Genomic DNA, 23,876 nt, shown 5'->3' with positions numbered 1-23,876 from the left:
GGCGTTTCCATTCAGTCTGTAGGGTAAAATCCAGTGGGGTAAAACAGATACTTGAGCTTATCGTCAGCTGCTGTGCCCGGTGTTCATACTGGCTCAATTTTCCTGGAAAGATTTAAAGCGAAAAGAGAAAAAAAGAAACCACAGATTGCATGCATTCCAAATGAAAATGATCTGGAATCCCATATCACGGACAGAGAGTGTTATTTCCTGCTGAAATCACCTCTTTTCTTAAATTAAATGGCACGGTTCTTCCAGTGGCTGGCAGTGAGAGCTGACAGGATCTGTTCAAAGAATGCGAAAGTCAAACAATGTCTCTTTCAGTTTGAGAAAACAATTCTTAAAATGTGAGCTGAAATGCCGAGATGCCTCAAGCGTGCTGTATTCCAATTTTTGTCTACAGTGCCAAGCAGCAATAAAGCCTGAATAACTACAGTAGGAACAATTTGTTCAGCTCTTATGTGCAAAAAAATGATCCTCTTGCAACATTTATTGCATTAACATACAAATTGCTGATGTACTATCTTATGGATTTTTCTAAATCTACCGAGACAGCATTTCCTTTTTCCTTTCCAAAAATCTCCACATTCTGCATCAACATCTGAAACTTTGTGATGATGTTTTACACTGATGAATGAACAAGGCAGCATATCAATCAGAATGGTATCACGTCTATTTTGTCCAACTCAAGGGGGTTGTAAAAGCATTTACCAGTCAGTGTCAGACCGTCCTGATGTCCTCACCATTTAGGCAGTGAAGACACAGTGGGTGTCTTATGTCACCTGTCTTTAGTAAGTGAGAATTTGAGCTCAGCACCTTTGTTCACATTTTTTTTTAAAGCTTTCGTGTTGACCATTCCTCCTCACAGCCCAGTGTCAGGCCTTTCCTTTGATGTATGGATGGAGGCATTTTGTTCAAAGGGATAACCTTTTCTGGCCATTTCTTTGAAATGATAATTCACTGGCTTGCTGCAGGTGGAGCTGCCGCTCTCTCTCCGCAGACAGGGTCAATCAAAGTCAAATGGAGAAGCCGCTCGCAGTCTCACCCACGCTTGCAGCCGGCCGGCGCTGCTGCCGTTAGCCCGGCCACCTCATCAGCACTGGTCAAGAGAGTGGATGTGAAAGATGTCCTAGTGATGAGATTTTAGGATGCACAATGCAGGCTGAGTTGTTCCGCTGTCACAGTCATGGAGGGTCTTGAATCACAAGTTATTCTGTATTGTATATGCAAGTGTGTGTTTGGGTGCTTCCACCACTCTGGCTACAGAAGCCTGTCTAATGGTCTCTCTGCTATGCCAAGCTGCTGCTGGCTGTGCGTAGTGGTGGTGAGAGGGACGCAGGTGTGCGTAATTACATCAGTAATAAGGCCTGGATACGCTCCACCTGCCTCCCAGTGAAGCCACTATCTAATCCCCCGCCGCTGACAACAAAGGAGACTAGCACTCACCGGCTATGGTTTTGATGATGCAACTAGAAAGCTGTGTTTTATGGCTGAACATAGCTGTCTCAGGAAATATTCACCAGAATGATCTGTTGTTGATGTATGTGTATAATCACACACAACAAACATCTAATATGTGAGATTAGACAAAATCGCAAACACAATATGAGCATCTGTGTGTTCGTAATTGGAAATGAGGTTTTCTGACGCTTTGTGAGTTTCCTGTCCAATGAATCATGAACCAATATGTGACAGAGTTCAATATGATACAATGCAGTTAGGGAAGTAGTGTGAAAATGAATGTAGGGCCGGTAAACAATTTATTTGATATTATTTGCATAGCTGAATCCTTTTAAACAGACAACTTTTAGTGTGGTGATGTATAATTGGTTGTTATTATAACAATGAGCTTTTTTGGAAATGTTGCAAAATACGTCAAAACTATTGTGAACTATTGACATACTGTGAATCAGCATGATCTTGACCAATGTGACCCCCTTTCTCTGGTGGATCAACATCTGGACTCATGGGTCCTTGTACATCCAGTACGTCATTGAGACTGGTATCATTGCTTATGATAGAGGGTTAAAAAATGAAAAACATTCATTGGGTGCATATCTGCCTTAAAATGTAATCGATTCTTCTTTCTCAAGTCCTAGATACCTACAAAATTGAATAACAATCTTTTTTGAGAACATCCTGACGTACCTCTGAGTGCGTATTGAGTGCAGTATTTTTAGACATCCAAAGCGAGCTCCAGCACAGTGGTGTAGACGTCAGTGCATGGAGGTTTGATATACACGCTTCATTATGCTACGTCACGTTGATAGACTGACTGACCGGTTTGCTTTCTTCTGAATGTATGCAGCCGGTCACCTAATATGACCTTGAAGGGAGAGAAAACAACAATACATGGCGGAATGAGTGACTTTTTGAGACTCAATAATTTTTATTCAGTGTTAATATCATGTATTACTCTCCTGTTGCTATTGTCCATCTGGATGCAACCAATCAGGACTCTGCGTCAGCCTGTGGCTCAGTAACGAGGCAGCACAGGACACGTACGCACACATCTCCCTCAGGTCGGGGGGCTCCAGCTGGAGCAGACATGCTAGGATGACCTGTTCCTATTATTGTTTGTGACAGAATCAAGAAGGAAAAGCAAGTAGCAAAAGTGCGTGTGTTGTGCCTGCATGTCAAATTCTGCTGGCAGTGCCCCCAATGTAATTATGGGCATGGGTGGCCAGCTATGACAGCTCATCTGTTAGCCAGCCAGTAGGAGTGCGGGGCACCTGGTGAGCCCGGTACCAGCATGATGAGTCACAGATTAAAAACCACATATTTTATCAAACAAGAGATATGAGCGGAAGACACTTCTATTGTGTTTCATATTATTTCCTCACACTGGCATAAACTGGGAGCGCTGGACTCCCAAATCTTGTTTCTTCACATCTCAAGTGACATGCAAATGAGTTCACTCGTCAGGTTTAACCCCCGGCATTATCATTTTAATTAGTTTTAGCCTTATCACATATTCAGAACTCAATTACAAGAAGCATTGAATTGATTAGGGCCAGATGAATGAAATAATTGTATTGAGAACTTTAACCTGCCTCATCAAACGGTTTACTGTACGGTGTTAATGTTCACAAATAAGGTCTGCATAATAGATTAGTGTCATAGAAGATGTTATTACATTATTAGTGAGCGCAGCTGCCCTGATTGATTTTGCACCTTGTCACCTCTGAAATAACGTGAATAACCACAGTCCTGCTTTGTTGGCCACTAGGTTGAACCTTTCATTTTCCATCGCAGATTCAACAATATTTGTGGGCGATAACAAACATTCTGTAAAACATTTCTTTTCTAGTATTGTTAAGGTATTTTGCTGAATTCATTTGCAAATTTCAAGTTAGTCTCTGGAAGCTTTGACGGGTCAGAGCAGCTTCTTGTGCGGAACACGTTTGCGTCCAGATGACCGTCCCTCTCTCATGCAAGCAGCAGGACCAATCGTATTGTACTCACCCTTTGGCAACAGCCCTCCAATCAGGGATGAGTAATGACTAGGCAGGGTAGCATGCAGTGATCCCAGCTTTCTAATTAGTCTTCCATTAACTTTTTCAACCTTGGCGGCTGCAGGGTGCTCACTTAACACACACGTACAGACGAGCACACACACACACACCTATTACATCCTCAGACCAAGGTTTGGGCAATTTCTACAATCAAGAACTAAAACCAAGTGTTTTTTTTAAACATTTTAAAAATATTATGTGTTTTTGCTTTATACTATTACTGATAAAAGCAAGCCTGTATTTTTCACCTTTAGAAGCATTAAGGAACGTGTATTCTGCTATTTTGCTGGAGGTTTTATCGGTCTACATTTTTCATGTTTGTTATGCGTAACCAATCCTCTCACGCTTCAATCTTCACACAAAATTCCATCACAATTTCCAGCATCCCTGTATATCACTTCCATCATCAAATTAAAGTGTATTGTGGTATATATGATTCTTTTTTTAGACCTATGGTGCAGAAGATTTTTTGATTGAAGTGGATGTTCAGAAAGTGTACGCTCTCCACATATTCATGCTTTCGTCTTCATCAGCATTCGAGTGTGTGTGTGTGTGTGTGTGTGTGTGTGTGTGTGTGTGTGTGTGTGAGTGTGAGAGAGAGAGATAAGCCAACACCATGGTGACTGCGTCCAGGTAAAAAAGACCGGGCAGGCTGTTTGACGTCTGGGAGAATTTCATAAAGTATTTTTTTCATTTTTGCTGTGAAGTCTTAGCAAATTAAGTTTCTTTTTTATACAGACAGGATGCGTGTGGTGTTCTACAATTGCGTTTCTGGATTGATGTAGACATCCTCTACCTTCATCTGGACGTAGCAGAATCCTAATAAGTGATTAAGTGCCTGGGAAAGTGAGCAAGTATACTGAGGTTTAGTATTTGATTAAGCATAAGTAGTAAGGAACCAAAGATTCTTTTTAACAAAACAATTCATAAAATATGTGTGGTCATAAAATAAACAGTAAGTGTGTGTGTGTTTGTGTCTGAGTAGATGCTCATGTGCGAGTTTCTGTCTGCGTTTTTCCATGCAGGGCATGAATTTATGATTCATCCTGTTTCACAGTGGGCAGTCAGTCTGAGAATGGAGCTCCATGAAAGAGTAATGGACATTCCTGGGGAGATGCTGTCCTGTGGCCTTCCAGCCGCCGTAGGATGGAATATTATCACATTTTATGCAATCTGTTTGTCAGCAAGTCCGCGACTTGAAAGCAGACTTAAAGCTTTCTCTCATTTTCTGGGAACAAAGGCCCTTCCAAGACGTCTCAAGAAATATAATGTTACTATACGAGATTCAGCTCGTAACATTTACTCCAAAGCATGGGTCATAAACTATTAATAGATATGTGTCTGTAGGAACACCAGAAGGACGCCTCTTTGAATCAGATCCTTGTGCTGGGCAGGGTTAGGAATGGGGCCAAAGCTTTACTTCCCCATAACACCAAGATCCTTAGACAGAGGACAATGGGGGGGACGAGTGGCTCCATTATGGCTGTTGTGTAAAATAGCCATTATTCAGTCAAGCCATTATCTAGTGGCATGGTATGCAAGGCTCCACTGGAGGACGTGAAAGAAGTGACCTCTTTCTCTGTCAGCGTGTGATATTCAGGACATGTGGAGTGAACTGTTTCTTGAGCGTAAGGAACATCAGTCCGTCTAACTCAAAACTAAAGGTGCTTATACGTAGAAATGTTCAGGTACAGTAGCATCAACCAGTGAAACCTTCAAGTTTAGTGCCACACCAGAGGAGGAAGGCCTTTGTCTGTTATATGGGTATGGAAAGATGGAAAGGAAGTTCATTTTTAGTGTTCTTTTTCTGCTGATTTAGGGACTTTTTCAGGAAATGTCCTTTGCTGTAGTACCATGTCACCATCGCAATGTAACACGGCAAGTTAAACAAACGGAGCACATACAAGGCTTCTGATCAAAGGCCTGAATCAGAGTTGGCAACAGAAGTGGCAAGATTTGTGCAGAAAGTGAAGCGTATCCAGAGTTCAGCTGCAAGATATACTGTATGTAGCACTGTTGTACTTATTTTCCTGCCGCCCTTCTTCTTTTTTATACTTTCCTTCTGCTCTTTTCATTTTTCCTCAGTCAAAGCAGCTCAGCTGGTTCAGGTGCAGTGCAAGGCACAGCGAGGGAGCTTTTCCAAACACACATTTGGAACTTACTTAGGAACTACTTTCCATGGAACTTTTGCGAGTATTCCCACCATACTTCAAGTACAATTACAAGTACCAAGATGGATTAGTTGATGTCAACACTACTGCAGCCATGTCATTCACACAGCACATACAGACAAATTACCTTTACAGACGCCAACAAACACCTTAAAGAGTCTCATACAGTTGGTCCCAGCATATATTATTGTCTCGTTATACCCCCTAATGCTGTCTGTCTGTTGGAGCCACAATTATTATATATGCCATAACAGCATCTGGCTCTCTTGAGTCGGAAAAGCTACAGCAAATAAACTTTAAGTTGTCCCCACTACCAATTACACATTACCAATACAGGCGATTACACTGATCGGGCTGACGGTGGTATAATTTAATCAAAAAATCTTTCCTGTATTCCTTGAATCCATCGGTCATATAGGCCACACCCATTTCGCCCTTGCATTTCAATATTTCGGGAAAACCTTTACGTTTTCACCTCTTGCGTGTTTTTCATCCAATTTTCAAAACCATCAGCTTCTGGCATGTGGGGCCAAGCCACAGATGGATTTTTGATACTTAAATGTGAACCATGGCCCTGAGGGAGCCCAACAAATGTTATATTGAATCAATAAAAATGTTCTTCTCCTTCCTCAATGCAGGGACTCTTCTGAGTAGAGTTTCCGCCTTATGGAATTTAGTTTGAAGCTGAAACTAATGGATCTCGGAAACTATAAATGCTACAGCAATTTATCACTAATCAGATTAAACATATTCTCAGTGATGGACCTGATGATGTCACTGTAATGGCCACTGTTACACTGTTGGCCTTGTTATCCTGTATTCTTCACTGCAATCTTTTCTGTTCATCTATCAAATTGTCTCAGCTAGCTTGACTGACTGCCACTTACATTTATATTTTTATTATGTTATATTTTTTCCCCGCTGCACTGCTTCTGGTTCGGATAAACAAAGGGAGATTGTTTTTGTTCTACTGTGTACAAAAGCATCGTCAGCAGTGCTAGTGAGAGTTCCTGAGTCATTTTTAGTCCATCAGTGTGAAATGAAGCAAAGTTCCTGTGTTCCTGAAAACATTCCAGCATTGTGAAACTAACTATAGAGGGCACTGTGTGCACATCAGGGGGGCGTGGGAGAGTCTGCAGCAATTACACAGAGCGGGGTGAGCTCTGTCTGTTTGGACAGCTTGAAATCTCAGCAGCCATTGAGACAACATAGCAGTGACTGGGAATAGAGAGTAAAAACCACTAAGTTATACAAGATATTTTGCGTATATCAAGTAAAATATGATCAGTTGTACCTGTAAAGTCCACGGATCTTGACTTTGTCTTTGCAGTTGGTTAACTTGCACTCAGTGTTGCCAGCAGTGTTCAGATGCCAGCATTCAACCTGCCGTCCGAAATTGTGATGTTATTGTTTGTGTTATCACAGATTGTTGTTGCGAACAGGTTAATTTTTGGGCTGTCAGAATTGCAAACCAGGAATTAAAAATGAAGCCACGTCACTTAATACACATTTATGCCATTTGCTGCATTGTGTGGGATGACAAATATCACAAAATGACATTCTCTATCTTTCATTTAATTTTTAGGATTTCTTTGTGGCATTCAGAATTAAATTCAAATTACCTTTCTCCTCTTGAGATTTGTAAATCTAATTTCCGTCTTCTATGTTGATTTTCTTTTCACAGTTTAATAATGGCTTTATTATCCTTTAGCAGCACAGTTACATAGTCATTAATTTTCTGTTTTCAGATGTTATTTTCCTTTTTGGGTGAAATTATTCTCCTCTGCTTATCCTTAATGTTGCAATTGCCTATAGTTGCACTTTGATTGATACTGAGGCATATTGCGCTGCCTTAACCAAGGCACCCATTCAATAATGCCCATTCTGATGTAATGTGGTGTAATATTGTCTTAAAGCTGTCTCAGTGGGTCTACTTTAGGTGGTCTTGATTAGGAGAGTATCTTATTAGATTTCCTCACTTTTCCTGCTTTTCTTCGTTGTATAATTCTCCAATAAAGACATGTCTGAAATGAGCAACATGATTCTCATCTCTCTCTCTCTCTCTCCCTCCCTCTCTCTCTCTGTTCCTCTACAGATCACACGGGTCATTTTCTGCGTCTTCCTTGAGACCGATTTTGCCATCTACAAGAAGAAAATGTCCCTTCTTTTCCAAGGTATGTCTGTTTTATACTGTTGTGATGCTTCTTCTCTCGCCTTTTGTTGTGTCTGTCGCGTGTGTTCTCACCGGGTGCTTGTGTAACCATCTAAGACCAACTCAAAGCTTTTCACAAATCAGGATAAATCATCTTCTTTACACATCTTAAAACTAGATTCATCTAACCTTGAGAGACCAACACCACATAATGGATTAAATTAATTTCGCCAAAATGATGCAATGTGTGAAAAATTAATTACTGAATAATTAGCAGTTAAAAAGCAGCAATAACTTGAAGTGATATTTCTTTGGTATGACTCCAGCAGCCTCTCACATTGTTTTGGACAGATTTCCAACACTGCTTCAGTTGATTGACGTTCGATGGCGTTACTGTTCACGTTACTGTTTATGCTCAACTCCACACATTTCAGCTAAGGTCAACTTTGGTTTAACTTGACTCCGACTTGGCCCTGTCTGTTGGACAATTCTTGGGAAGCTTGGGCTCATTTTCCTATCACATGATCCAGTTTGGACCCAGCTTTGATTTGTCTATAGAGGTGTAAAAAGGACTTCATGGTTGTCTCAGAGGCTGTCAGGTGTTAGTCAAGGCCAAATCCATCCTTTCACCATCCTTGATGCCTGGGATGAGGCGCTGGTGGTCATACATTTTCTTAGGTTTTTTAACAAATGTGATGTTCTGCATTCCAACCAAACGGCTCCTCTCCGCCGTTTGAAGGACTTTTTCCCAGAAACCTTTTCATTTGTATGGATACAGCTTTGCAAGCGGAAGCTGTGCTGCCATGATCGTTTTGGAGAGAAGAAAGTAAAGACTTGTGTGGTCATTTTCTGACTCTGTCACATTCTTCGGCATTTAACATGTTTACCTCAGCCATTGTAGCATGGAATGTTTATCATTTGTGACAAATCCTGTTCATGTGGTGTGATTGATCTCGGATTGTTTGGGAATGGTCATTTCATCTCTTTCTTTCGGTCTGTGGTCATTGCCAATGTCTTTCCTTCTAAGAGGACCAACAAACTTTCAAAATGCTGTAATCAACTTTCCCTGTGGGTTTGATTAGCAGCGCCTTGCTGCTACTAATTACCTTCTTAAATCCTGTGGAAGCACTAAAGGGGATGCTGAAACTTTCACACATGGCTTCGGCATCTGTTGGCTAACTTTTTGTTGTGTGGTGTTTGTCAGCAAGTTAGATTCATCTAATTTTAGCAACTGATAATACCAAATTTATTGCTCGCGTTTTCATCATTTACTCAAACAAACTTTGTTTTTCATGTGCTTGTATATTTCCCACATACAATCATAGAAAGAATGTTTTCAGCGTCATTTGCTGAACAATGTTTGCAGGACTGACTTCCTACGGCATGTGCTTCTGTTTTGGTGCCAATAATGAGCAAAGGGCTCACCTGAATATGTGCAGGATCAATCGCTTTACCGGCTTTTATTGTTCTCAATTGTCACGATGTTGACAACGCTTTAATGATTGTAATAACGTGTCTTTGGCAGTGAATCTTGTGCATAAAGTAAAAACTACAGGGATGCATAGCGACTGCTCATCATTCTTTGGATAGTGCTCCTCATTTCTACGCGGCTAATAAACAAACATCCGTTATCTTCTACTCCCACTCTCTGTCTCGCTCTCAATTCCCTCCCCTTTGTACACCATCATCTTTTTTTCGGGGGCCAGGAGCAGTCACCAGCTCTGATGGGGGCTCCGCGGAGGATTGGCTTGAAGAGCCAGGAGCCGAAAGAGGACGGCTCCCTTTACCAGCCTAGCATTACCTCCCATTTACCTCGCTTTTACATTCTGCCCTCCCCTACGGAATAGCAGCTCTCAGGCCTTCATCCTCCCTGCTCCCAGATGGAGTGTTTTGTTCCCCCTGCGCTCCCATCATCTGTCCTGCTCCCCGCCCAGGCTGTTCGCTGAAAGATTACATTCTGGGGAGAGACTGTAATTATATTGCCTGCCCCCATGCACCCAGCACCCGTCTCATCATATTAGTGCTCTGAGATGAGAATCTGGAGCTGTTGTTCTCCAGTTATCACTCTCGCCATTTAGAAGTGCTGTCGGTGGATAACTGCCCCATACGTCTCCATGAGTGAGAACGGGGAAGAAGCACAACAATGGACTGTGTGTGTTTAAAAACTGAAATCAGAAAAGTTTGCCGTGTTAGAAAGATAGAGAAACTCTTGTTGAGCAATATGCCACGGGTTGCAAATGAGGACAGCAGAGGTCAGAATCACAAGTTGTGTTTAAATAAGGGGACATTCCAGTGGACTGTATCGGCACACACTCTGCTGTCAGGCTAAGTGAATTTCCTCAACACTGTGTCTCGCCTCGGATGTGCCCTTTGACCTGAGGGATAAAAGCTGCTGGTATCACTACTTGTTGTGCATGTGTGGGTAGGAGAGGATATTAATTCCTTTACAGACCACGTAGATGAAATGATGTCACATTCCCACTCAGGTTCATTTTCTGAAGTGATGACCCCTCCCCCAGGTCTCGCCTACACCTGCTGCAGTCTTTCACCTCGTGCACACATTTACCTTTCTCTCCACGAAAACACCAACAGCTCTTTGAAGATGTGCGATAAAGAGCGACTCTGGCGTAATTACTTGTGCTGGCGATAATGGAGTAGACGTTGGCGTACTGTAGCGCGCGTGGCTCTGAATCCAAATGGGTTTCTGCTGTGCCGTGTTGCTGAGTCTAGCCATAGCGGATAGGTGCGGCGTAGAGAAAGACAGGCTGATTGGCATGATTATGGCATGTCGGAGAAATGTGTGAACACATTGTGTGAAAAGACTTGCATTTAAGCTGCGAAAAGCAGGGAATCAGAGGCTGTGAATTAGCTCTGCAGGTGTGCTCGGGCTCTTTGAGAATACCTCATCTTAGCTGCTGCTAGTGCGTCAGGCCTACATCTCACAGAGACCTGACACCTTTCTGTATTCGCATATTCAGCACTATCTCGCTTCCAGTAACCTTTTGTGCCCACACACACACACACACACTGGTTCTTCCTTCGCTTCCGCACTTGCTCTCACTCATAACTCCCCTTGTTCCAATAACACAAGCATAATACTTCATCCTTCCTCTTTCTTTCATTGCTCCTTATTATATCAAGCAAGAGCTCCTCCACCACCTCCTCTATCACAAAGCTGTTATTGTGAATACTGGCCTTGATCTTTTTTTGTAATTTGTGTGAGTGTGTGTTTAACTGAAACAGTGGATCTATCCAATGACATCAGTCCCAGGCATATCTGGAGCCAATGGCACAATGGATTTTTTATTGAAGTCGCACCATTCTCATTTTTCACAACTTTGCCGCTTTCCTCATATTCACTCACTCATCTGTCAAGTGACAGGGAATGGAGCAGGAACATGTAAACAGGGCATTTGCATACAGGAAATTTCTTTATTACAATGTGCATCTCCATAAACTGTCAGCGTCAGAAAGCTAATATATGCTGTTATCTGTGCAGAAGCGGAAAACTGAAAATAGCCTGTGCTGTCAGGAATACGCATACACATCTGCAAACAGGCACATCAATCACACTTCTGAACACTTCAGGATAACAACAAACACAGACTGTACATGCAGCATCGTCTAAGAAAGGTTCCAGTCGTAGTTTAAGGCATTTTGGACTTTGCGGCACTCGTCCAGTAGCAGTAGAAGTTGCTCGGCTGAGTGGCGAAACATCTTCAAGACAAAACAGTGAAAGTGACGCATGCTAATTGCGCTCATAAGAGTGCTGTAATAATCCATTTATTATATACAAAATCCACAAGTTGGACCCATCTCAGAGCTGATGTTTGAGTCTCACAATCTGACTGAGAGAAACCCACAGAATGTGAAGTTTTACAGAACTAAAATGGTTATATAAGATAGAATAAAATGGTAACTTAATACCTGAAAATAGTAATGACTAAAACCATTCATACAGAGCCTAATCAATCCCATTAATCATTTGACATGGTTCCATTAGGTATTCAAATTGGTTCATAGATCGTGATTGACCACATGCATGCCTTGGCACATTGTGGTTCTCATTTGCAAGCTTGGAATCAGTCAGGCGGCTGTGGGTTTACAAAGTTAAAGCATGTTGAAATTGATTCTTGGTACACTCCTCCACTAATATGATGTGGGTGGCTGCCCTCAAGCTGGGCTCCATCTCTTCTTCTCCTCAGTCAGCCTCAGCACTGACAATATGAACAGCTACAGATCTGCAGGGGCTGCTGCATTCCCTCCAGCTGTTCGCCTGACTTTACAATTGACATTTATTTACATACAGACCTCCCTACGCACACACATACACACACACACACACACACCCTCTACCCCCATGCTGCTTTGAAAGACGCTGTGGTATGCACACACTTCTATCACACACATGTAATTTGTTGACAGCGAAGTGTTTGCTGTCAAATGAAGGGCTACAGGAACCCTGAGAGGAGTGAAAATGAAGTCCATGTCGGTTTCACAATATGATCCCTAAGGGCAAAAGAAATGAGAAATAAGGGCACCATGTTATGTTGGTGTGGTGATGCCATGAAAACACACCAAGTTTCAACTTTAGTGGATACCAGGATTCAGTTTTTGTTGTTGATTTGCTCACATGGATACTGGCAGTTTTAGAAGAAACACAAACATACAAACGATGTATAGATTCCCATGTAGGTTCATAGATACATTCTGATCAACAATTCACAATTTACCGTACAATACTATAGTTGTTGATGTTGTATTGGACTATTATATTGATGTACTGTATGTTTCTAATATTCTGCCCTGTGTGTGTACATGTGACAGGACAAAACATTAGAAACCCTTTTCATCTTTTACTGTCTGACATCAATTCTAACAATTCAATACATCATTTTCACAACAGGGTTCCATTAGATTGTACATGTGTACCCAATAAACTGCTAACTCAGTTTATCGGGTACCTTTCAGCATACATCTCTCCGTATGATCATGATCAAGACCCTCCTTCACCTCTCCAGTCACCAGTCATTGTTCATCCTTGTTCAAACTGAAAGACCTTTATTTGTTTTGAATTGTTAGGTTTTGACAGATACCAAATATGACTGAATTACTGAGAAACAATATACCGCATGCATCTGCATCATTTCCATTTAACATAATGGTGCAGCCATTAAACATATGGACGGTAATTCATAAAACACAGCAGCAGGTTTAACGTGTCCGCGAGGGCCGATAAAGTCACACAGCCGTGTTGGCTCATCCATTAACATGTGTTACAGGCCTGTTTTATTGTTTGCACTGAAAGAAGCATTAGTATGGTATTTCTCATTTTCATATCACCACTCTGCAAACATCAACACACACAAATGGATTTTATTTTCTGTATTGCCTAAATTATTAGAAGTATTATTATACAGTAGTTGACAGATTCGCCTAGGGCAATTCATCAGTCAATTTACTTAAATGGAAAGTTTTGATCTGGTTGAGCATCACACCAAACATTGCACTTTGTAAGGAGAGGGCACACACCGAAAATAAATTAAGATTAAGCAGAGAAACATTTTTTCAGTCTTTGCAAAGAACAACAGGGGGATGTAAAGTAGCTAAACCACAGAGAACCAAACCACACAGCTCCCATCTAAGTTCGTTTTGTGTCCATGGTGGTTAGATAAAGCAAGAAAATTTCATTCTTTCAGTCTTAACACTTGACACCCCCATGGGTCAGTGGCAACAGCAGCTTTGTGAATAAGCGGTAGTTATCATAGCAGCTAATGTGTTTTTATGAATAAGCCCCATTGTGTCTTGGAGAGGGAAGAAACTGAGTTTGAGACTCCTTCATAGTATCATGTGCAGCCGTGCACACAGCTTCTTTTCTGCTAATAATATTATAAGCAGCATTTATGCTGGTATGCACTTTTTTATGTATTTTATTCTCACTTAATACATTCCGAGGTGCATTTACACATCTGAAAGTTTTATGTTAATGAGCCTGAATGTCAAGCTTAGTTGTTTACACCGGCCAATATCAACTTCTCCTGCCTCAGTTTGTCGAAGATTGGCACAAAATAAATTTCCATTATCATCTTCCATCTTTCTTTTTTGTTTTTTTGCGGCCCTGTTTGCTGCCCTGCTTAGCACATTCTTCTAAAAGCTGGCTCTACAACTGCAACACAGTTCATGAAAGGAGACAGAGAGAGAGACGCAGGGGGAGAGACGGACAGAGTGGAGGGAGGAAGACAGACAAAGACATTGAGAGAGATGTGGTGACTGAAGTGTGCTTGGTTGTACAAGACCCCCCCCCCCTCTCTGTCTCTCGCTCTCTGTCTTTCACTCTTTCTCTCATTGTTTATGAAAGGCTAACTTGCGCAAGCATGCATATGTGCTGCTCGTGTGCCTGCTCGATGTGTTTGTATTTACTCGTCCTTGCCCTCCACTGAAGCTACAGTGTGCGATGTCTTTAATCAGTGAAACATTCCACTTCAGTGTAATGGCTGACTCGCTCTTATAACTCGCATCTGCTCGAACAAAGGTAAAGCGAGCTGGCGTTTGGAATCCCTCTAGCCAATCAAACCCTGTGAGGATATTAATCTTGTCATCGGTCCTTATGGTGCATTGATGATTGCGTTTGTGACTTTCTCTCCTCTCAGTGTCCCAGAAAGATAGAAAAGAAACAAAGGACAACTTGTCACATATTATATCACTGTGAAAGCACGTTGAGCTGTGTTTATAATGTTGCAGTATGAAGCAATCACTGACACAAGTCGCGTTCTCATTCTTGTACTATCGTTATACTGCATCAGTGGGCCTTTCTTTGTTTCCCCAAGCAGGGTTAGATTAATGCACTGTACCCTTTTATTCACTGTTACACAAAAGGAAAGCCTGTCCCTGCTTCCACGGGGAGCTCTGACGGTTAGACTTCTACAGCAGAGATGACAACACACTTTCATCACAGCCAACGCCTCGCTTTTGCTTGTTAACCATGGCTCAATCGTTGCATGGACTCTTACATGTGCATTTGAACACGAGCGTGGCACATGAAAGCCCCACACGTGCACAATCCATGCATGTACACTACAGCGACAAGACTCAAAGCATATTCAAGTACGCTAACACAAGTTTGTGTTTGCATGATGGAAGCTGCGCACCGGGAGCTGGCAGCCACAGTTCTTCTGTGCATCTTACATTCTGGAGTTCTTCCTGAAGTAGCAGCCTTCTCATCTCCCACTGTGCAAGTCAACTCATCCACCCGGAGACACCTCTGCTTTACACAACAGATGTATAGACTTACCTGCAAATAAAAGGCGTCTTTTTTTTAAAGCAGCAGCCTGCAGTCCTTGTAATTTGGGGAAATGGGACATTTTGTGTCATTTATGCTGAGCCCACGAGTACACATTTAATTGAAAAGGAATGTCTCATGAATGTGACCCCCCCCCCACCCGCCAGACACACACACACACGCACCCACACACACACTCGCATATTCACATCCACAGCCATTTGAAGTAATAACTCAAGCTTCAAGGCCGTCTGGTAGGGGAATTGAGGGAGGCTGTGAATGGTTGTAGGTTAGATTCTCAAGCGTGGCAGCTGGCGCGATGAGAATGAGTCACATTCTGAGGTATAGTTTGAGTGTTTAACTGGAGAATGCTGTACTAACTAGATTGTATATATAAAGAGACAAGCTGTGATGACTTTATCCTGCAATATAACACAGCATGTCTTGACACACTCTTTTTCCCCCCTATGCCAGACTTTGACATGGAGGTTACAGAAGAACAGCCGAAGGGAGGTGAGTGACAGAATATTTCATGGTTGCCTTTTCACCTTAACACCTCCATTAAAGCACACAGAGCCTGAGTGAGTGGCGTAGCTTCAAGTCGTGACAGTAATTTGCCAGGTTCCAAGCAGCAGCAGCCCAAATGTTCATGTTTATTCATTTTGTGACAAGTTGAATCGCAGGCCTGACACATCACGGTTAAAAATACTTCCCGTCAGGTACATTACATTACGCCAGCTTATATCCACGGCTAATTCCCATCGCCGCTCCCTTCGTGGCTTGCCGGCACAATGAGCCGTCAGACCACCTAAACAGAGTGACAAAGAAACGTCGGAGCGACATCCCTCCACAGCGTGTGCCAGGCGATAGGACAAACACAACTGTCAGCACATAATGCTTTTATCACCACACCATCTTGGCACACCGCCTGCAACTCCCAGATACTGCTTATCGGGATAAACTATTGACATTTGTCTGAACACTGATGTCCTGAATGAGCAATGGCACGAACTGTGCGCCTCACGGAAGTCTGTTTAGTGTTTGAGTAGCGGGAACAATGGACTCTATAGGCACAGTTTAGCGGGAGTCCTTTCTTTTACCACGCAGACAGAAAATGTCATTTTATGAAACTTTGAGTGTTAAAATGTGCCGCCTGTAGCGTTTCCTCCGAAGTAGAGCAGCTCTTACATAGCAGCCAATGGCAAGCGCTTTCAGAGTACAAGGTGATGCAGAGTGAGGAGTTGCCAGGTCTGACTGCTGTGTCCCCTGAAAACATCACAGTGGAGCCAACTTAGCAGAGCGCAGTGTTGGTTTTACTGTCTGTGAGGAAGTGTTGAGATTACCAGAGATGTAGGACCCTGGGTGCCATCAAAATGTTTTTCTTCCCAAAGTCACCCCCATGATTTGCCAATTACACGCATCTGTGTTTTCAATGAGATTCCATTTTAGTTGAACATAAAAGGGCTGGTTTGTAAGTGCACTGTAAAATGTGATATTCCAGCATGAACCGATGTTAATGTAATGTCCAGGTCGTAAAGACTTGGCTGAGAGAAACCGTGTCTTTAAGAGTTTGTCCTATTGTTAGCGGTCGAGCGGCTGTGTTGTTTTCCATCGGGTTTCTTACCAGCGTAATAACACGGCACCAGAGCGTATCAAGCCAACTGAAACAGCCCCTGATAATTCCTCGTTCTGTTGTACCATCGTGGCAGCTGCGCTTTGGTCCAGTTTGGCCCCGTTTGATGAGCCTCTGCACCAATGCCAGAGACTGGCCTTTCATTTTGCTCCATCAGACAGAGTTTGAATCAGTGCTGCCTGGAGCCTATTCAAAGGTTCAAATCACTGCCATTCTCTCATGGAATGGTTCTTTTGTCCCCGACTGTGCGGTGGAGTTGGTCTCAAAGCCCAACATTCTTCCCTCAGCCCCTCGGAGAAGCCTTTTTTTTTTTTTGTCGGGCAGGTATAACACAAAACAACATAAGAGCCATTGAGTTCTACCTGTAGGCCTTTGTGGTGTGGCCAGCCAAGACAGAGGAGGCCAAGTCGGAATAATAGCTGTGAGGCCAAGTTTGGCCTGCCAAAAGAAACCTTGAACTTCAAAGAGCTCCGACGAGACATTCTCAGCGTGTTCAGGGGGAGACAGTTTTGAAGCCACATCACTAAATCAACATTTGTTTGTTTTTTATAGTAACATCTCCAGAATCCAGAAGCGGAGAAGAAAGTGAAGACATCAACCGAGGTAAGCTTATTTATGTGAAGGTGTGTGTGTGTGCGTGTTGTACGTTAAAATCAATGTGTGTTTGGTTTGTATTCAAATGCAATTTTCGATGACTACTTGTTTTCAAGGATGCTTTGTACCATTAGTGTTTGAGGAAACAGTTGATGTGTATTTACAGAATGTTTATTTAGTTTGTATGAAGTAATGGAGGGTGTTCTTGGTCAGTAATCTCCATTCCTCTCTTGTGCCAAGTCCGTCTGTAGGGAAATGAATACAAGATGAAGCTTGGTCTTTTTTAAAAGAATGTTTTCTTAGAGGCAAACTTGTTTAAGAAGCCATTATCTGGCTATTCTGCAGTTTCAGCCCCTTTGGATGTGTAATATTGAAACAATTATAGGCCTCTCCAATACGATGGACCAAAGATAATTAGATTCTTACACTGGAGGGTGGTAGCAGGCAATTAAAATCGTACACCATCCATTTGTCTTCAAGCTTTAAGGTTGCAGGGAATTTTTGAAGATAGCAGTCATGGTTGTTGTCTTTTGGGAAATGGTTTGTCTTGCTGATTGTGCGTAAGACTCATGGGCTGCAGAGGCTGTAGGAGAAGGCACAGTCACTTCAAGGGCGTCAATACATTTTGCATTGTCAAACAACAAGCCAAATAACTGATTTCTCACCGCCAATTCAACACGCCGTACCTTTCCATAATCCACAACACTAATTCAATATGATTCACAAATTAAATCACTAGCATTAGCAGGGCATAAGTATTTTGTAGTAATCTTTATAAATCCTAATTTATCAGGCCCCACAGCTTAATAGTGACTAATCCATTCACAAAAGGCCTTGGCACAGCTTTCTAGCAAGGGAACAGTCAGTCCTTGAGACAACCTCACTCGCAGGAAGGAACGGAATGATTCTCCACTGCCTGCACTGCAAAGGTTAGGGCTGCTTCGATGTAGCGCGGAAGAAGGATTAATCATAGAAAACACTCAGATGTCAAGATAGCGCAGAGCGGAGGAAGATGGTAACTGCAAAACCAACTGTCAGCTACACGAGACAGACATTTCCAGACCCTTGAGGGGCTCTTACTGCCAGAGTACATCTTTGTGAGTTGTTCTTACAGCAAAAAGGCATCATATTTCACCACCTGGTCCATGCCGCCCTGGAAGCAGGTCACCTGTTTGCTGCGTTCAGTATGTGCAGAGCTTTTTTGGAATAAATGACACCCTGCAGCAGCGGCTTGTGGAGTGTGTCTGTCAATACGCCTGTGATCCATCACATCCATCGCACTCCTGAGGGGATTCACCCACCCCATGCCACAGGTCAGGAATGAAGGGCTTTTAGCCACAACACTGATGAGAAGGAAACATTAAGGCTTTTTCCACCACTGTTGGATGATAAATACTCAGGTAATGATAGAGCTGCTCAGTACCTCACATCACAACCACAACCATTTATGACTTTGTGTCACTGCAAGGGAAAAATCCTTATTTGGGCGCAAAAACACTACATAACACACAATTAAAACCAACATGTAGCTGTTTGTATTTATGTATATAAGAGGACGTAATTGCCTAGGTGTTTGACTTTATTTAATTTTTAGACCCAATCCCCAAATAACCCCATAAAGAGGTCACCATTTTGTATGTATTTATTTGCGTTGAATAAACTGTGTTGAGATGTAATCCACATGAAAGGAAGGAGCAGCAAGCAGGCAGAGGGAGGGGAAGAGGGGGCGAGACAGAGCCAAACGCTGGCTCAGAGGTCCAGGGTGACGCAGGAGCCGGCTTACAGCACACCTGAGTTGGCAGGCGGCCCTGCGGTGTCCATTATCTGATATCAGATTGGTATTAGCGAGATTTGTGGATGTCACGGGGGCACAGTAAAATGTGAACATTTAGCCAGAAATCAATTCCTGGCTGGGTCTGTTTTGCCTGGCATGCCGGAGCTTCTGGGAAAAACAGGAGGACGGGAGGGGAGATGGTGAGAGATGGCATCAGACGTGGAGCTGCAGACTAATAACTGGATGTGAAGACAGACAGAGAGCCTCTCCCTGGGAATCCACAGCCTTTCACTCTGAGGCACACTGGGGACATCACACACACACTCTTGCACACTCATTTGACATGCAAGAGGTCTTTGAATGATAGCTGTTGGTCATCCTGGAGACCTTTTCTAAAACATATGTCTCATGAATTTTTCACATTTCGTTTTTGTAATCTTTTTTGTCCTTTGCTCCAGCCGCCTTTAATGGAAAGAAAAGGAGATGGGACTGGGAGAAGAGATGAGAGAGTGTAACACAGATGACAGGTTCGCGTGCGCGCGCGTGTGCTTTTACGTTATTCACATTTATATTCACACTCATGAATAGAACAGGCTGCTTTTTGTTCCTCGGGAACATCCTCTGTAGTTGATGTGTTCTCGCCTACCCAGTGGTCATGCAAGTAGGACACATGATATGTAACTGCATGGTTGCATATCAGCATCTAAATTGTTTATGTCCTTGTGATACACTTGAAACTGATTTTGACATAAATAAATCATGTGTATGCGTGTATGAGCGCGCATGAGAGAGAGAGAGAGAGAGAGAGATCAGGCAAGCGTCAATAATGAAACATGTTGACAACAAAGCCAACATGTATTCTTTGTCCAACACACACGCTGATGAACACCTGAGATATAGCTTTCTTGTGCCTGCGTTTCTGTTTAAGTGGCATTTGTGGCAGTATTGACACTATAGGACCAGTGAGCGCTGTGGACTCCAGCTGTAGCCCTTCTGTGTGAAATATGTCAGTTAGACCCTCATTCACTGTGAAGACAGTTGTGAATACTTCCTGTTGGATAGGAAAGCTGTGACAATGCTGCCACCTGCTGTTTAAAGCGCTCGCCTGAGAAACCTGGCGGAGGTGCTGGGCGAGTTTTTGTGGAGAGACAGGGCTCTAATTGAACTTAACATAGATCCATTATAAATCACTTGTGCCCTACATAGAATGTTCTTCTCATCTTTAGTGTCTGTCTGTGTGAGTGTGTGTGTGTGTGTGTGTGTGTGTGTGTGTGTGTGAGAGAGAGAGAGCGCGCGCACATCTATCCTCACTCTGTCCCCTTAGCATCCTTTGTCACAAATTGAATGCTGCTCCATTCAATGAGGCAAATAGGAATGATGAAATAACAAGGAGGAAATTACATTCAGCCCTTTGTCATATCTGGTATATTGTTGTTTGGGATCACTTTAGACGGATACAGCAGTCATGCATCATTTTTAAAAGTACGATAAAGGTTTTTCTGCGACCTCATGGGCATTCATCTGAACCTGCCCCTACTGAGAAGCATTCTCTTCAGCTCAGCGAGGAGGCTCCGTCTCCAAATGTCAGTCATGATTAATAAAAAGGATTGCCATCTACTTTGTGTCACTAGCTTTCTGTTTGATGGACAGAGGCACTTGAGACAAACATGCAGCACTGGAAGAACTGGCCTTTTTCCTGTTTAATAGAGGCTGGCATTTTTATTGTTCTGAGTGCAGGGCAAATTGCATAGATATGAAAAAATGGTTTCTCTCCGCAGCTTGTTAAAAAAGCAATTATAGACGCTGCACAATAGCTATAGTGGAGCATGTTCGCTTATTGGTGTCATGGCTTTCATTTACTCAATTTGTCCCAAATGTCATTGGTGTATATGAGTGTGTGCATGCATGAGTGTGTGCGTGGATGAGGGAGGGAGAGCGGGGATGACAGATCCAATGTGAGGATTAAAGTTAGGTTTTGTCATTACTGAAGCTCTGCTGTTCTTGCATAAATTAGTGGATTTTGCTAAAGCATTGTTGTGAATAGAAACATGACACTAAACTGGAGACGCGTCATGTTTGTACGTAGGAGGGGTGTGTGTGTGTTCATCTTCAATACCAGTTCATAAAATATAGACGCCTGTCATTGTCAACATATCATTAATTCGTGTGATGCAACTGTTGTGTGTCTAACTGTTTAACACACACACATACACTTTCAGCTCTGCCTAAACAGATGAATAGTACTAAGATGGTGCAAATATAATCAAAGGTCGTGCTGCTTACTGGTGTGTGATGGTGTGATCCTTGTCACTGTTTGAGCAAAGATGGTGCATCTCCGGTTGATGAATAGTGTCAACTGTTCACATCTCTGCATGAGGACTGTTAAACACTGTAATGCCTCGCTGGCGATTGACACTTCCAGCCGTCGCAGATTCACCTTTTAACATTCAGGCTCCCCGCACTGCAGCCGCCACCTGTTTGGGGGTTCTGCACACATGAAAACGTTAACATTAACACTTCAACACAGTACAAATGTTGTACACAAATACCAACTACATAGAATAACAAGGATACGAAATTGCCTAATGTGAATGAATCTACGTACCTGTGTGACAATGGAAACTGATTCAAATGTGGTAATGGTATAATGTGCTACAGGTTGCTCTTCCCCCTGTCTTCGAAAATGGACGGAAAACTGAGAAATGAGAGACTAATGGGACAGTGACCACTACTACTTTGTCTCTCTCTTAAACCTGTTTTTCTGCTTCTTTTGGTAGATAACAAGGAAACTGGCGATGAAGAGGACGATGGCGATGGCGATGGTAATACCCTGCTACGGACCATTAACGCATCTGCTGAACTTCTTGTGCTTCTTGATGTAATTTATCCTGAAAAAAAAATAGTTTTCTGTCTGCTCCAGTCCAGTCTGTTCATCCTGGGAGCGGCAGGAAAAACTTATCGCAGACGCACGCAACAAAGAAATGTGTAGCTTTAGAAGTGACATTCTTTTTTTGTGACTTAATGTATGCACGTCTTTGTGGTTCCCCATCGCTCTCACATTGCGGTACAAAGACAAAGCTCCATAAAGAGATAGAATGAAATGGCTGTTTGAGGTGATATTGAAAGCCGAGTCGTTCCAGTGCACAGTCGCGCTGGACTCAAATGTTTTTCACTCAAATTCCTCTTCTGTCCCCTAGACGCTGAGAGAAACGCAGACGTGGAGATGGAGAGTCAAACCCAAGGTACTGTACTGCGCCCATCTGTGCAGTTAGAAGGATTGAGCGTGGATCAAGGGAGGGTTATTGTTATTGTCGACATACTACCCAGATATCACTCAGGGAGAAGGATGAACACTGATCTGACCCTTGCTTCTGAGGGGGAACTATAAGAGATGGCCAACACAAACCTGATTTGTTTCTTTCCCCCTTCACTTTGTGTCTGTTTATGACTAGAGTCTGATCAAAAATGTAATCTGATCTGTTTTATGAGCAGCAGAGGAATAGCTTGTATATACAGTTATTGCTGCTCCAAGACTGGTGTGTGCTGCCGATAGCCTCAGGCTGTGTGTGTGTGTGTGTGTGTGTGTGTGTGTGTGTGTATGTGTGTGTGTGTGTGTGTGTGTTTCTCTCTTTCTCTGCAAAAGGTTTAAATAATCATTTCATATTGTTTTATTCTTTAAAAACCAATCTAATATCTAGTAAGAGCAGATTTAAATTAGATGTGTTGTGACTGAAGCTGCCTGATCCTCTTGTTTGTCTTTATGCCTCAGTAGCGAAAACATTTTTTTATCAGGTTGATTTATCCTAATTATTCTCCCATTCTATTTACATATACAGTGTAGCTCGTCATTGTATAAGATAAGGCGACAATGAGATACAGTGCGTCTCGTGTGTGTTCTCATCATGGGGAGCGTTTCATTACTGGTAGGATTGGAGAGGAAGAGGATGAAAATGTCTTGTAGGTGATTCGAGGAAGATTTAGGTATTTTTCAAAGCTGTGTTTTCATAGAAACTGCTTTACATGCAATCATTCATGCAAATGTCTCACATGTAAAACTGATTATCTGTGAGGTGCAAACTGGAGCTGACATTTGCATACTGTTGGTGAGCGGTGCTGTGCCTTCCCCATGGTTTTGTTTTAGTCCAATCCCCTCCCAGTAGCTAAGCTTTGACACATAGAGCCTCTCTGAACATTAATTTAGTGGATATTCAAAGAGAAAGTTAAGCAAATGCAGCTCTGGGACGCTGCCCAGGACCTGAGATGTGTAATTATTTTCTCACAAGAGACAAACCGAGTGGAGCTAAGAAATGCAGCTAAAAAACAACACCTGCCAGGCTGATTCAACCCAAAATGCAGCAGTTGCATCATTCTTATTCGTGTGCAGTGGTGGCTCAACTACCTACAAGTCATACTTGAGTAAAGTTAAGCACAAAATGACTTGTTTGCTCATTAGGAAACATACTTAAAAGTCAGTTTGCTGCTGATGGTGATTTTACTGAAGTATCAAAAGTATTTTTTGGGATATTAACATTACTTAAGCATTGAAAGTAAAAGGACTACTCATTACTCGCTGTGGCTTTTCTACATTCAGATTCAGTCTTCAGAACAAATTCAACAGAGCAAGACATCCAGAACATCCAGAGCCTGAGCAGCTGAGCAAAAGCAGTTACCAAACTTTATTCTGAACTTTCTTCAGACGATGAGCTCCAAACTTAATGTTTCCAACAAGCTATTGTAAGAACATGATGCAAGCATATACGG

General features: G+C 42.5%; 1 protein-coding gene across 4 annotated transcripts in view; it reads left to right on the top strand.

The window, feature by feature from the left end:
• The window catches only part of macrod2 (mono-ADP ribosylhydrolase 2), a 380,406-nt gene that overhangs the window by 341,210 nt on the left and 15,320 nt on the right, over positions 1–23,876 (top strand). For all 4 annotated transcript variants that reach the window (XM_076162202.1, XM_076162186.1, XM_076162194.1 and 1 more), the window contains exons 9-13: positions 7,779–7,857; positions 15,589–15,627; positions 17,300–17,350; positions 21,893–21,937; positions 22,313–22,357. In XM_076162202.1, the coding sequence (XP_076018317.1) occupies positions 7,779–7,857; positions 15,589–15,627; positions 17,300–17,350; positions 21,893–21,937; positions 22,313–22,357 (259 nt within the window). The remainder of the gene's footprint in view (positions 1–7,778; positions 7,858–15,588; positions 15,628–17,299; positions 17,351–21,892; positions 21,938–22,312; positions 22,358–23,876) is intronic.

The sequence above is a fragment of the Genypterus blacodes genome, unplaced genomic scaffold (assembly GCF_046128005.1).
Source record: "Genypterus blacodes isolate CSIRO-AG114 ecotype Tasmania unplaced genomic scaffold, CSIRO-AGI_Gbla_v1 ptg000012l_1, whole genome shotgun sequence".
Taxonomy (NCBI): Eukaryota; Metazoa; Chordata; class Actinopteri; order Ophidiiformes; family Ophidiidae; genus Genypterus; species Genypterus blacodes.
The sequence above is the reverse complement of the archived record's forward strand: the minus strand, read 5'-3'. Positions and strand labels throughout refer to the sequence as shown.